This window comes from Balearica regulorum, chromosome 1 (genome assembly GCF_011004875.1).
Source record: "Balearica regulorum gibbericeps isolate bBalReg1 chromosome 1, bBalReg1.pri, whole genome shotgun sequence".
Taxonomy (NCBI): Eukaryota; Metazoa; Chordata; class Aves; order Gruiformes; family Gruidae; genus Balearica; species Balearica regulorum.
Window position 1 is genome coordinate 150,116,660 of NC_046184.1, and position 15,993 is coordinate 150,132,652.

At 41.8% G+C, this 15,993-nt stretch overlaps 1 protein-coding gene across 1 annotated transcript in view; it reads left to right on the plus strand.

Annotated features, from left to right (window-relative positions):
- The window catches only part of LOC104641809 (pinopsin), a 96,469-nt gene that overhangs the window by 54,013 nt on the left and 26,463 nt on the right, over positions 1–15,993 (plus strand). Inside the window, exon 3 of the mRNA XM_075739360.1 lies at positions 11,235–11,468. Coding sequence (XP_075595475.1) covers positions 11,235–11,468 — 234 coding nt within the window. The remainder of the gene's footprint in view (positions 1–11,234; positions 11,469–15,993) is intronic.

Consider the following 15,993-nt stretch of genomic DNA (forward strand, 5'->3'; position numbering starts at 1 on the left):
CTTTTCCTTTAGATGCAGGCCAATGTGCATTCCATTTCCTATGTAGATTGTAGCATTTTATTGCTTAGCATCAAGTAGTGACTTACAAACCTGGAAAGAAATATTACACCTGTCAGTTCGTCTTTTTGAAGAGTTCAACCATATTAGTGATTTTGCAGATAAGCATTCTGTGCAGTGCTGTCTCTGGAAGAATGTACATGGAAATGAAGGAATTAATGTCTGCTATTTTCTCCTTCTGCTCTAGAAATTCTTCAATGCAAAATACACTGAAGTCAGCTTTAAAAAACAGAAGTATGTTTTCATTTTTCCTTTCCCTTAATTTCAGCTGGGCTGCTAGGTCAGTCAAAGCAATTGCAAAAGTTATTAAAACAAAAAAAACCCACCCAGAACTACACGTTGGTTATTGGAAAAGTAAATCTGATAGAAGTATAATTTGTTGGCAAGCTTTTCAAAAAGAGGAGTCTTAAACTAAATTACTGGCTTGGTTTTCTGAAAGTGATCTCAGCACCTTCCACCTTTATAAAAGCAAGTTGTGTTGCTAAGCAGCAACACATGTAGTCATGTAGTAATATTCTTATGTGTTACCTTTACAAAACTAGCAGCATTTCTACTCTGTTATTGGAGAGTATCCTTCATACCTTCAGTTTTTCTTCCCCAAGGTGGAATTCCTCAGTTTCGCCCTCACAGACGAACCCAGTATTATGCACCATGGGTATAAAGTCATTCTCAATCCTGACTTGGTTCAGCGGCTACTAAATCTCATTCAGGAGTGTGTTGTATTTGCTGACAAAACATCCCTTTTATTACCTAACTCTGGTTTAATTCATAGAATCATAGAATCTTTAAGGTTGGAAAAGACCTCTAGGATCATCAAGTTCAACCATCAACCCAACACCACCATGTCTACTAGACCATGTCCCGAAGTGCCATGTCTACAAGCTTTTTGAATACCTCCAGGGACGGTGACTCCACCACCTCTCTGGGCAGCCTGTTCCAATGTCTGAGCACCCTTTCAGTGAAGAAATTTTTCCACCATGCAACAAAACCTAAAACCTAGTTGTTTTTGAACTACCTACTCGACGCAGTTACAATAAAAGCAGCCTACACTCTTGTTGAAAGAGGACCATGGAAGTCCTCTAACTACGGGATAGTTAAATCTGGACACCAACAAGCTTAGTTAGTTCCCCAGAGCCTGTCCAGTGTCAGTCTTTTGCCAAGTCTCTAATTTTCTTCCTGTCCCCCTGAAAAACACATAATTTTCTCTTTTCCAATACTTTTTTGACAATCTTACCACTTTCTGTATGTGTACTAGTGTAAAATCCCAGACATACTAGGCGTCATGCAATGGGAATAGGAGTAGCTGCCTCTCTATCCCCTTCCTTCCCTTTTCTGGATGAGGTTCAGTTTGCATAACCTTAGCCACCAAAAGATTAGGCCAAATTAGTCTTCTAGGTTTCTTTTGCAGTCAAAAGCAGGAGAGTGGATCCGCTCAAGCCTTGCAGTTCTTGCTGCCAGGTGCCTGATGGTGGCAGTCTGGATGCTCCACACCAGGTCAGGAAGGATTCTGGGTTTTGGCCATTGGAAAATGTACCAAAACTTCCTTCTTTCCTGAAACAGGTGCTGATAGACCTACATCCAGGTAACTGCAACACTACCTATGGCCTGGGACTGATGTTCAGCTACTTCAAATGAAAGGACCAGAAAAAACAGCTGGTATTTGCTGTCAGAAAGAGCTTGGTGACATTCAGTTCGTCCAGGGCTCTGAACTTTTAATGCTAATCCCTACATAGGGGCCATTGCACCTTTCACAACCCCCAGAACCAGAGCCAGCTTTGACTCGATGGTTTTTTCAGACCGAAATAGGTGTCATCTTTGATCAAGGAGCACTCATCCCCTGTGCAGTGCATGCTGGAAGCAGAGTAGTGAATCCTGCCTTTAAAGCTTTGTAGTTTCTTTATCATCCATAGGATATAATCTTGTTTTAGGCTAATTCAGGCCGACATGTTCTTGCTGAGCCCATTGATAGGGATGTCAGCTGGTGTGAGTCAAGGCCAGTTATAACAGGCTCACTAGAACTGGACTTGGACAAGCAATCAAATACAAGCAAGTAATACAGTTTGTGATTGCTATCAGTTTGGGAAAATTAGACCTGATGGCTTCAATGGAATGGCTTCCTATCTATTACAGTCTCCCAAACTATCTAGGGAATTAGTATAAATAGGGTAGGTCATGTTAGACACACAAAACTCCAACCATCTTAATATTTTATAGCAGGTAGTTTCTTATGATCATCTTTTTGATAGAAAATTAATTAGAGTTTAAATAACTTCGGACATAACACTTGATGCTCCTTGCATCCCAGGTTTTTTCAACTAACTATATCTTCAGATAGCAAACACACTTCACTGCCCTTTCAGTTTCCATTTTCCACATATCTCATTTTCTACACATCTTTGATTTGTTTCAGGCAGGTAAGTGCCATAGGAGTGTCACTGCCAATATCAGAGATAGCGGCTCTGTGCAGTCCCACAATTACTGAAGGACATACATACAAATAGCATTTTTGAGACACGCATATCATCGTATACAATGTATCTGCTTAAGTGAGCTGCCAGGGCTGGTGGCTCTTCAGTGCTAGAGTGATTCTATTTCACCTCAGAAGCACTTTTTTTTTTTCTCTTTTGGGCACAGGTTTTAACATTTCCGAATTGCTTTACTTGTTGCTGTCAGACCTTTGGACCATGCAGTGAGTTAATCCCTATGCATGAGCCAGTTTTTTGGTGTGGGTTCCTTACAGCATGCCGGAGGCAAACCAATTCTCCTGGCCCTGTACTTCGCATACAAGAAACAGCAGCCCCAGCTGCGGGGGGGCAGCCGCTTGTGTCTGTCTCTCCTGGCTGCTGTAGGCGTAGGCAGACTTTGCCTGTACTCCAGGCTGGTGGGATGCGAGGCAGCTGCGGACCTCCCACATCTGTGTTAGCCCAGCGCTGAGCCAGGGCACAGGCTCACTACTCACGGGCAGGCTGAGCTTGTTACTCGTGGCCGAGTGCAGTGCGTGCTTAGCTCTTGCACTGGAATTGGCTTGTGTCCTGCCAACTCCGTGTGTGGGACACCCACACTCGTGTGTTTGTAGCCATTGCCCTTGCTGGGTATGTCTGTAGCTATAGGAAAAAAAAGAGATAGCCTCCACTTGGGGAAGATAGGAGTATCTAATGTATTTCTCTTTCCAAAACCAAAATGTTAATGCAAACCAAATGATAGTTATGTGTAAAACACCTTTAATTTTCTCATGCACACTGATGCTAGAAAATACACAGTGAGAAAAAAAGGTCAGGATAAAACATGAGTTGTATATGATGGAAGTGACACCATGAGCTGCTTGTTTAGTGCATGGGCATATGTTCACTCTCTAAGTCAAAATGCTGCTAAAAGCCCTTTAGCTAGTGCAGTGAAAGAATTCCTGCAACTAAGAGGATTATAGTGTTCCTTAAGTCCACAGTAGAACTTCACTGATATTAGCAGCAATAGCAGTTGTGCTTCAAGGACAGGGTGCAAAGCCATAATTTTTGTATTTAAAGCATAGCTTCACTTCACCTTGAGGCATTAAGATGACTATTCCCATTTCAATAACAAAAATTCCCAATAAAGCCAGACTCCAGCTGATAAAATATCCTTCCTATGGACTTTAATTCCTAAACTTGATTGTGACATTAAAAAAATTAACTATAAAGCCCCTCGTGTGATTTTATGGCTTCCTCCTTCTGTATTTGTTGCTATTAACTCACTATGTGGCCCCAAGTGAGCCAAGTGCTCGTGTGCATGCTCAAATCTCAGTTCAGTCAGTGAACAGTGTAAATGCTTTGTAGATTCAGGGCCCAGTGGATTCTAAGATGACTCGAAGCAGATGTTTCTGTTTAGTCGCTGTTTCCACAGAGATTATATATCTCTTCAGCGTTCACTCTTGTTTTGAACTTAGCCACCTAAATGCTGATAAAGAAGGCATTTATTTTTAAGCCAGCAAGCCTTCTTTTCCCATGATTGTCTATCTTAAACAACATTAATCCATAAAGTACCAGTTCCGGGGTAGCCACACTGAAAAATAGATTACTTGGAGCTTCTGTTTCCTACAGCTTTTTAGAGCTTTTCATGCTTTGGAGTGTTTGGTTTTTGTTTGGGTTTTTTGGGGCTTTTTTCCTTGTTTTTGCTTGAGGACAGAATCCGTAGAGGTGGAAGAGGAGAAAGCTCATCATAACTGACTTTTGAGTCACTGCTTAGTTTGACACACTCCTGGGATTGATAAAGGGTTATTCATACCAATAAATGCAGAGCATTTCTAATTTTATTTTGTTAGAAATATAACAAAGACAACTGTCTTACTTGACTAGTTCATGAAGGAAGAATGATCTTTTTCCAGCTTTTTCCTCTACTGCAGCTTTTGCATTAAAAAGTCTAGCTCCCTCCTGTTCATTTCGAGCAGCTGTAGTAGACTAAATGTTCAAAGATTGGCAGACTTCCCTCAGATGATTATGAATATTTCATTTGTCTCTGGTTCTGGTAGTACTGTTGAATATTTGATCATGTCAAAACAAGCACTTATAACTGACACTTAAAGAGGCTGGCAACAAACACTGCTGCTCATAAATAGCTTTCTCTTTACTGTGCAGTTCTGAAGTAGTGGAGAAAACATGGTCATTTGAGTGTAAAATGTACAAAGACAGATCCAGGAATAATGCATCAGCCATGATAAAAAAACCAAAACACTTTGCACCCTGTTTCCATATTTCTTGTTTAGAATGGGCTAGGTAAAGGACAATTACAGCATCCACTATTTAGATGCACAGAGTATAAAAAATACTATTATTTTCCATCTTAATAAATGGAGAAAGAAAACCTGACTTGAAGGACAAAATGTATCAACAGCCCCCCAGAGTTTTAAGATGCTATGATGTACACATCCCCTACTTGAAGTGGCTCTGGATGCTGGATTCTTACTGTATAGTCTTTCCATCTAGTGGTTAGATGGATGGGATGCCATATATTCTTCATAACCTTTCAAGATGTTCACAACTGAAAATGACTGGGAGCTGTTAAAAGGAAATGCTTTAGCTGCGTTAAGTAAGGAGGAGAGACTAAGGTAAATGTAAAAAAGAAAACATAGGTTAGATCTTCATCACTGAAGCTTTCCCTTCTTAATGGCTAACTTTAGCCCAATTCGCTTGCCATATATATATATACACACATATATATAAAAAAAAACCCCAGCTTGCCCATGGATGATGGGAGTATGCACAGTTATACATGTTAGTGCCTCACAGGGGTGACCTGGATATCTGCCTCTGGCACTGTGGGCCTCCCAGTTGCCTGCAAGATGCAACACCACCGCCTCTGTGTATACCCATACCTCAGGTCTTTCCTGGTACCTGTGCCTTCTTCTAAGCAGGTGAAGTGCCACCAGTACTCCCTTGGTCCCACAGCTCATGCCCAGCTAAATCCAGAGGGAGCTGAGCAGGGGCTGCAAGAAATATTTAAAAGCAGTAAATCCATCACTGGAGTCAGGGAGCTGCTGTCCTGTTTTGTCTGGGGTGGAAAGCTCCAGCGTTTAGCCTGAAAAAAGCCCACGAGCTCAGCTGTAGTTGCCACCTGGCTGCTCCCTCCAGCAACAGGCTGACAGGACCTATTGACTTGGTAGTGGTGAGCTCTGGACTGACCCCTGCATTTCTAAATTGGGTGACTAGACTCTGTTACCCTAAAATCATTTCATATGGCCCATAGTTATATTACTATTCTTTCCCATGCCATTGTACAACAGTGTTCATGTGTTCGGAAGGTGTTGGTTAGCCTTCTGCAAGGAAAAGGACAGGCCCGTTCTCTTTTCTCTGTCAGGTCAACCAAGCTTCCTCTAGGAAGCTTTTCCCCAGGTCCCTGTTGTGACAGGCCCACACATTTGCCTACATCTAGTCTGAGGCAGTTCTCTGAGGTTCCTGGCGGAGCACCTGCCACAGCAGATGTTTGGGATCCTTTTCTTAAACCAAGCAGCTCCACACTTAGAGCTAAAGCTGTTAGCATCCCTTGTTACTAACTCCCTCCATTTTCTATTGTAAGCTCCTCTTTTCAGTGGTTTATGACCCGTCCAGACTTTGACCAGTGCTCTTGAAATTTTCCGTGCTCTGTGCCGAGCTCCCCAGTTTCTTTTCCAATGCATAAAATAGCACTGCAGCCCGTTACTTGGTGACCGATGTATCTGCTACATCTTGTCAGCTGGGAGGCAATGCAGCTTTTGAGGTCAACCACACAATGCGTCACCCTTTCGAAGGCATCTACTACTGCCATCCTCCTCATGAATACCCCTGTGGCTTCTCCCATGCTCTGTGGCCTATCACATCTCATGTATCTGCTCAGCACACTGTCGTAGTCATCTGACTACTGGTGTCTAACTTGCGTGCCAGATTGAGTGGAAAAGGAGGGTGAAAGGGAGTATTGGGTATGTATGGAAAATCCAGCTTGGCTACAGGGCCAATCCAGACGAGAGCTAATGGTTCCAGTCTTACAGTCAGTGCCTGAGATGAGACCAGCTTGCCTGTTGCTGCCTCCGGCTGAGTTCTGAAAAACCGAAACACTTCTGCTACTTCCCAGAGTGAAAGTAGGGGAGCCACACCATTTTCTCATTAAAAAAATCTCAACACCACCCTCCCAACCCTCTTCTTTTCTTTAAATATAGTGCCTTCTATACATTAGAACAGGACTTCCAAATTTGGCAGGAGATGATCTTTGTCCCAGAGAAAACAGCTGAGTTTACGGCAAAGACGTGTGTTTTCCAGCCATCCTAAATAAATACCTTTTGATCCCAATTGGCCAGTATTTCTTGTGCTGCTTTAAAGATGTGGTTTAGATCTTCTGTGTATTTTAAATGTATATTATATATAGCCTGTATCTTCACATTTAGATTGGGCTTTACAAGCTCAGCTATTCTAGAACACTATTTGAATCTATTTTTTCTCACCACCATCCAATGCTCTTCTATCAGCTGGCTGTCCAGGCACTAGGCGTTTCTGGGAGGCACTTCCATTAGACTACTGAAAACGCAGTGTAGCAATTGCGTTAAATTGTCCAGTAGTTTTAAAATAAGAAATAGAATAATTTTAAGGTTAAATTGCCTACTGCCTACTGTAATTTTTCTGTAGGTTACATCAACTTGAGCTACATTGTGCTGGAGGCCTTCCAGCACCTGTAAACAAAGAACTTTTAAACACCTTCTAAAGGTAGGCTGCAAAGCTGCAAAGGCAATGAAGACAAGATTGTGTAGATAAGTAGCATGGAGTTTGAAAAACAAAACTCTGGGGTCACATCCTACAGAGTAGTCTAACACTTCTCGAAATCCTCTGGCACTTCTTGCATTGCTAACGTATCCCAGAATGTACCAGGGTGATACCACAACCACCCTGAGACTCCACTGCTTGCCTTTGCCACTATCAAAGCAGCCGTGTTTGGGCTGAAGTGCCTTGGAGGGACAGAAGGAGCACAGCAAACAAGATCACACAGTTCAGCTCTGTTTCCCAAGATGTGGCACAAGGCTGGGGGAAGGACAGTCACACAACGGCCTGGCAGCATGCTCAGAGGCACCAAGCAATACGACTCTTCTCCCACCCCTTCAGCTGTGCGAGCACACCTCCAGCACCTCGCGCGTCCTGTGCATCAAGCCACGCAAGCCATCAGCGTGCTGTCTTTGTCCTGGGGCATATCTAATTAAAACGGTAACTGTGATGCTGCATATTTCTGGTGGCCAGAACACCAAGAAAAGGTGAGATTACTGACACTGAGTAAGCAGATGAGTTACCTAAGCATAAAATATACTTAACAGCTACAGCAGCTCTAGATTGAGAGACACATCAACTACATTTGGGGTTCATTGCAATGGATGCCTAGAAGCCATTTGTCCTTTGGACTCATCATAGCATCTTGTCCTCTCTGGAAAGCTGGGACATCCAGGTCAGCTGGGAGTTAGAGCCATTAAGGAGGGACATACTTTATGATCCTTCCTTACTTCTGGTCCATTGCTTGCATTTCTTACTGCAATTTTGTACTTTTAATCTTTTCTCTGCAACAGTGAGAATAGAAATGTACTTTTGGAAAAAAAAAAATAAATAAAAAAAAAGTACTTTCCAAAAAAGCCCTGAAATTCTAATTTGCTCATTCCCTGGATCTGCACTGTAAGTAAATCATATTATAGAATTATAATATGAGGCACATATAAATCAAAACAATTGCCTACATTGGTGTAAACATGGAAGTGAAAGACTGTGTGAGCATGACAGCTAACTAAGTTTGCTTTCCAATAGGCTTGTCTCATGACAAATGAGGTTTTAAACTCAATTATAGAAGACTGCAGCAGAAGGTCACCCTTAATAGAAACTGGGGACACATTATGAATGTCCCGTTTCAGGAACAGCTGTAATCAGAGCTTTCTCCTTTTTAATTATCAGAAAAGGAAAAACATACCAGAAAAAAAATAAAAATCAAACAGAACTTAAACTAGAGTGGATCCTCTGGTGTCTAATTTGAGTTCATTTCACATTGTATCTTTCTTCTTCATGAGAACATTAATAAGGATCCTTCTGCTCTAGTGACATGTGAAGAATTCAATGTCAAAGACCTCTGTCCACCTAATAAGTTTCAAAACCTCAATCAAATTTACAAGGAAGATATTGGGACTGACAGACAGACAGATTTATTAACATATTGATGCAGACACAGTGAAAATGCAGGCTTCCCTTCCTAAGGAAACTAGCTAAAGATGTGAAAATAGAAGGATACATACCAAAATCCCACCCACAGTCACTTCAATTTTGCACATCTTCCCTTCCCTTCTTTCTGATCTATATTTTTTCTGTGCAGATGGTAAACTCTTGCAAACTCTTCAGGACAGAGATACTATCTAAACACAGAAGGAAAATGTGCTGAGTGATGCCTCTGCCTTTATTGAAGATCTTTAGCTGTGAATGCTGCTAAAGTTGCATTCCTCAGTTAATATTAAACTTGTAACATAGCTGCAGCTAACATGGGATCCTGGGTTCTTCATCAGAGAAAATTCCCATTAGTCATTAAAAATTTAGTTCAAATAATCAATACAGGATTTGACTGTTATCTATTATTAATCCTTTTTTCAAGCTAAAGTAATTATGAGATAAAAAAGTTCTGTTCTTGAAGAAAAAGAAAAAAGAAAAAAAGAAGAATAGTCCCCAGTGTTTTCAGAAAGGATGGATTTTATTTTGTAATTGCCTTTTTGCAGAAAATCATTGGAGGATTACGCAGGAAAAATACTTGTTATTTTTAAGCAGACTAAGTTGATGTATGTTTTATTTACTTTCAACAGAAATATTTCTACTGAAATTCCAGATAGAACAAACCACTCTGGAAGGCTAGAATCATAATTAGCTGAAAACAAATAGTGTCACCATATTATTTTGCTTTCCATTTGTACTTACCCAGTTACTATACATGTTTTTAACTTGCAGTCTGATACATAAAGACATATGTTATGCAAAAGCACCCACACTACAAAAAGGCAGGTAAAGCTCTGACTATTTCCACTGCATTAGCATGTGCAAGTTGCACACAAGGCATCAGGAGATGACATTTTACTGGGGTGATGAGTGGCTTCCACCTTTAACTCTGTTCTGTTCATTTACGGATCTGTGCACATCGGTGTTCTCCTGCATCAGCTGAAACCCATTCGTTTCAAACATATTTTCTTTTGTTAGGTAAAGTTTGGATGCATTGTATTCCAGGGAGCTGCCTTTTTGCTTATTTAAATTTGTAGCTTTACAGGGTCTTAGTTCCCTTGGGTGCAGTTTACTCTTAAGTACTGCGTTCAGGAGGCAAAAAGATCTCGAAGTGGACATAAATTGTATTTGGCTGAGTACAAGACTCAATCGATATACTTTAAATATTTGAATACTTCCTGAAATCCTGCTGGCACATCTGGGTTTGCTAAACAGACGCTGGGGGGAAGTTGAGGAATTAACCATAATCTCGGGAGACCAATGTGCTGGGGCTCCATCTAGAGTCAGTGGAGAGAAACTGGCTCCAAAATTAGCCGCCTTGCAGAGTTTGCATTTCTCTGTTGGCTGCAAAGATGCTTAGGGAGATCAGCCTTGCTATTCTGGAGTTAACCTTTCTGAATGTTTCCTAAGAAAAATAAAAATTGGCTGTTATTTTAATGTTTAACCTCCATCTTAGAGCTCTCGACTCCAAAAGGGCATGGTGCATTAGTCCAGAACGGATCAAAGATGCATACATTTTGAAGCATAGACTATGCTTTAAATCCTTCCACAGCAGAGCTGGGTTTGCCCACAGGCTGTTAACTACTGGTAAATTCATCATAGCAAGATGAGCCCTTGTACCATCACATTGAAACCGATTGTTTAAGTCTGTGCTTCCTGTTTACCCAGATCCCCTCCATTTCCCAAACAAACCCCAATACAATAGCTGAACTATGTCAGTATGTGGCATGTTTTTTAAGAGCACAAAAAAAAAAAAAATTGGTTTTGATGATTATCAGGAGTCAATCCCTTTTATCAAAATGGTAAACTGTCTGGAAGAAATAGTCTAGAAAGGATGAATCTTACCTCTTAAAACTTCATAAAAGTGCTGTTTGCAAGGCTTCTCTAGTGTCCCACTGGGAGTGTGGCCACTGCCAGCAATGCACCAGCTGAGGCTTTGTCTAGCCAAGCCTTGAAAACATCCAAGGGCAGAGGTACTAAGCACAGTCCTAGTGTTGCTCTGCTGTTTCCACACCTCTAACAGAAAATGCTTCTGTTGGTTCACTTGTGCTTCGTAATGCTTTTCCATCTCAAGCAAGTCCTATATGCTGGAATAACTTTGAGTGAAAACATTGTACAGTTATACAAAATACCATACCTGAAAAGCAACTAGAGATGACCTACCAGTTATTAAGGACTAACTTTGTCACCTTTTTGCTTTTGCTCCAACCTCCACTGGGATTCTGATTTATTCTGGCACACAGCATGATGTCTGCAGGGCTTCCCCTGGTCCCTGGTGGAGACAATGAAAGTCTTCCCACTGCATCTGCTCACTTTTGGGTTTGGGTTTGTTTTGCTTCTGGAACTACAATGTTGATTGTCATTGCTGACCCAAGACCAATAGTCCCAGGTTGTTAAAGCAATCAATCCAACAACTCAGCTTCTTAAATCTTATCTTTTTTCACATTTTCCTAGGTTGGAAAAATCCACAAGAATGCTGCCCGCAAAAGAGAATACCACGTACTGTTCATGGTGATCACTACAGTTATCTGTTATCTCGTGTGTTGGATTCCCTATGGAGTTATAGCATTACTTGCAACATTTGGTAAGCCAGGTGTGGTGACTCCAGTTGCAAGCATCATACCTTCAATCCTAGCAAAAAGCAGCACTGTTTGCAATCCAATTATCTACATACTTATGAATAAGCAGGTAAGATATATATTACTTTTGCATCTTATTTTCTTCAGGGTCTGTCAGACATTCTTGACCACTGTGACTATCAGTCCTATAGATGTGTCTTTGGGAGAAGGGCAATTGAGGCTTGTCCAAACAATATCACTGGAGTCTTGGGGTGGAAGTGTTTGCAGTAACATAATATATTGCTAGATGATAGGATGAACACGTTTGCTTACTGAAATTGCTTGTGTTGTTCTGAGGCCACACTGGGTGTTAATTTGTATGCTGCAGAGTTGCCGAAGGTATTGGCATCTATTTACAAGAAGAATACTCAAACATTCGGGAGGTGGGGTGAGAAAAGAGGGACAAAAGGAGGAAGGGATTTCATAAACTTGAAAACAATATAAAGGAGGAGACCATTTGCAAATATTATTTTCATGACAGATCCCCTTGAAAACAAATGGTCATTGCAATTACAGTGTTTGTGGACTTCTACATTCTCCCTTTTAAATTGCCAGTTCAGCTACATGCCAAAATGGATAATGAATTTTGTCTTATGAGGACCAAGGCCAATTCTAACATTTCTAAAATGCCTAGATCCAGTTCAGATCCCTTGTTGCTGTAAATAGTATTTTCAGTACACAAAAGTAAACTTTCTAATGTGTCTGTGTTGACAGCTCTGACTCTAAAGTTTAATAATGGCAGATCTGGAAGTTTTAAAAGTGTTTTGTGGTAAGAAATTTGGAAAATATGCATAGTTTATCTTTTTTATTACATTATGTGTTAGAGTAATTTCCTGTCTTCATTATGTCCATTACTCTATTATAAAGCAAATAAACCCCCTTTATCCTTTCTTGCTCAGTGTATGATGGAGCCTACCCTAGTATTTATCAACAGCAGCATTATATTATTATGGACCCTACACAAGAGGAAAGTTGAATGTAACAACCAAATGTATTCCTATTTTGCTACAGCCTGAGATCATTCTTGGTCTGGTTCATCTAACCTGAAGTTCTTAAACAAGGAATGAATCTACTCCTGGTGTTTGAGGGAAAGCTCTCATGCAAGCCATGAAACCTTGCTGAAATCAGAAGGAAAAAATATTATTGCCTTCCCCAAGACCAAGACTTAATTTCCAAAATCTAGTTTGAGCTGCTGTTGAAAAAGATAGAGAGCTCCATTTGAGATGCTAATGCTGAAGCAAAATAGTAACATTTTCTCCTTTCCCTTACATTTTACAATTCTTATGGAAACTTCTCAACAGCAGCATCTGCCTTGCTTCTTTATTCTCTGAGCACTTTGACTGAGGTCCTTGACTTCCACGAGATCATCTGACAGTGCTGTGATCACTGGAGAAGGCTGTAATAGAGAACACATATACATTTTGGCATTGTCTTTTCACATGGAGCACATCCCAAATAGCAAAAGTATGGAAGCTGGGGGAAACATATGGGTTCTAAAACACTAACTCAGTACAGAGCCTTGGGTACCTCCATATGTCTCAAGAACAGAATCACATGTACAGTTATCTGTGGTGACAACCTGGCATCAACAGATATACACACAATTAAGGCTGTTTTTATATTCTCAAAGTGCTCCAAGCAGTTATTGAGAACTGTGTAGTCTGCAGCATCAAAGGCTTATTAGACAGTCATGCTGCTGTGGGTGTGCTGAGGCAAAAAGCGAAGGCTCACTCTTGAGAAAAAGTTGATTAGCAAGAATAAAACCAGGGTGCTTGCACATCAGAGGAATGTAGCAGGCTGTCTAAAACCACTCTTTCCTTGCAGTAGCTGCCTCTTTCAGCTATGAAGGAAATACTTCTGAATGCTTAACTTGTTTCTCAATGTGGGGTTTACTTTTGATCCAGTTTATCATCTGTTATAAGGAAAGATCAGTGTGAGATGATCTGTCTACAAGAGGAAGATCTGTTAGGACACTTTTGAGGCAAGGCAGGCAGTTTCTTAGCAGCAGACACTGAAAAGGCTGGGCAACAATTCAGGTACACCATGGCAGGGAACAGTTTCTTAAATATCCTTCCGTCGTCTCCAGTCACATGTGACACCAACATATTATATTTCTCTCTTTGAACACTGACAATGTTTCATGTGTTTCCCACTGCCTACTGTTCCACAGCTGCCACCATTTAACAAAAAAATGCAAGGGGGCAAAGTCGAATCGGTCTTGGAGGGTGGATCATTAGTTGCCAGCTGGTAGTCACTGTATGGGTTGGGTTTTTTCATAGTTAGCTTCCTTATTGTTGCAGAGTCATAGAATCATAGAATAGTTTGGGTTGGAAAGGACCTTTAAAGATCATCTAGTCCAACGCCCTGCAATGATCGGGCTGCTCAGAGCCCCATCTGACCTGACCTTGAATGTTTCCACGGATGAGGCATTTATCACCTCTCCAGCCAACCTGTTCCAGTGTTTCACCACCCCCATTGTAAAAATTTCTTCCTTCTATTTAGTCTACATCTACCCTCCATCAGTTTAAAACCATTACTCCTTGCCCTATCACTACAGACCCTACTAAAAATTTGTCTCCATCTTTCTTATAAGCCCCCTTTAAGTATTGAAAGGCCACAATAAGGTCTCCCTGGAGCCTTCTCTTCTCCAGGCTGAACAACCCCAACTTCCTCAACCTGTCTTTATAGGAGAGGTGCTCCAGCCCTCTGATCATCTTTGTGACCCTCCTCTAAACCTGCTCCAATGGGCCCATGTCTTTTCTGTACTGGGGCCCCCAGAGCTGGATGCAGTACTCCAGGTGGGGTCTCACAAGAGCGGAGTAGAGGGGCAGGATCACCTCCCTCGACCTGCTGGTCACACTTCTTTTGATGCAGCCCAGGACACAGTTGGCTCTCTGAGCTGTGAGCGCGCATTGCTGGGTCATGTCCAGCTTTTTATCCACCACTTTCCCCAAGTCCTTCTCCTCAGAGCTGCTTTCAGTACCTTCATCTCCCAGCCTGTCTTGATACCAGTGGTTGCCCTGACCGAAGTGCAGGACCTTGCACTTGGCCTTGTTGAACCTCATGAGGTTCACATGGGCCCTCTTCTCAAGCTTGCCCAGGTCCCTCTGGAATCAAGACAAAAATCACTCCTAAAGAGGAGATTGGTCAGATTCAGGGTAAATACTTTTCACTGTAATAAAACCAAAATAATAGCTAATACATAGCATTAATCCTCAGCTCTCCTCTTCTTTTCCACTGTGTATTAACAGTAAACCAGTTATTTTTATCTGAAACTGAGGAATTAACTTCACTCAAAAAAGGTGAAACACATCCCTCATCCATTCAGCTTCCTTCCAGAACAGGAACAATGGTAACACCCTCATCCGATGCATCACCATCATTCACCACACCTCAGCTGCTTTGTAGTTGTTCTCATTCTTTTTTGTAAATTTAACACCTCAGGAGAAGCTGTCTTCTTCCTGGCACTCAGCTTTTCCAGGTTTCATGTTTAGCTGAGAATTGTCACAGGAGGCTGGTGCCTTCCAACACAGAAATTCTCTTGCCTCTCTTTTCGGATGCAAGAGGCCACAGTAGGCTATTTACTCCTGCATCTTATAAGTACACTGACAACATATGGCTTAATTTTTAGTTCTCTGTGCATAAGATACCTTTTTTTGCTTTGGGACATGCCTTGAAGATTGCAAACCAGCATTGGTTGACTGCAGCTGTGGTGTTAGCTTCCAGCTATCATAAATCAATGTTGAATATCGTGGAACCATCAGCTTCTGAGTCAGCCTTAAAACTCATCCTGCAGAGCGCACCTTTAAATTAACTCTCAAGCAGGCCCTGAGTCACTTTCATGGTCCAGCAACCTCAGAGAAAAAGTTTTGTCTTTGCCATTGCCTTCTGTACTGACCTGAGGCGATAAAATACTGAAGAAAATGTTGAATTTCTTTCCAGCCACAGAGACTCCCTCAGGTGGGACAGCATGGGGCACACTGCTCTCCTTCTTCTTCTGCTCTCCTCCAGGAGGAGAGAGGTGCATCATTTAAGCTGGACTGTTACTGGGCTGATAACATCATGCCAGGCAGACATTAAGCTTGGTTGACAAAGCCTTAAAGCACTAAACTGCCTGAGACGGGGCGATGTTTGGGGGGAAGCTGGAGGAGACAGTAGAGAAGGAGACTGTGTTTTCCCTGTTTTCTCACTGTGGATGTCTCTTTTGCCCCTTGGCAACACAGTCGAGTGTGCCTGGGACAGCCCTCCCCAAAAGGCAGGCCCCAAAAATGCAGCACACAGCCAAGTACCATGCCAGCTGGGCTGGCACTGCCCCCCGGTTGCCATAGCAAGCTGGGCAGGGTCAGCACGCTTAGGCTTTCAGTGCATCGTTCCTTCATAGTTATACAGTTAATGTAGTTACGCGGATTTTCTGTTTCAACTTCTCTTACCTCTCTGTCTATTTTATTCCCATCACAGCTCCCTGTCAAATTCTCATTGTCTCCCTTCAAACTTCCACCCATGCGGCCACCCCAAACAGATTTTTAATGACAGCTTCAACTACCTCCCTTTCACTGTGCTGGTGCTGACAGAAACCTGCTCTTTTACAGGTTACA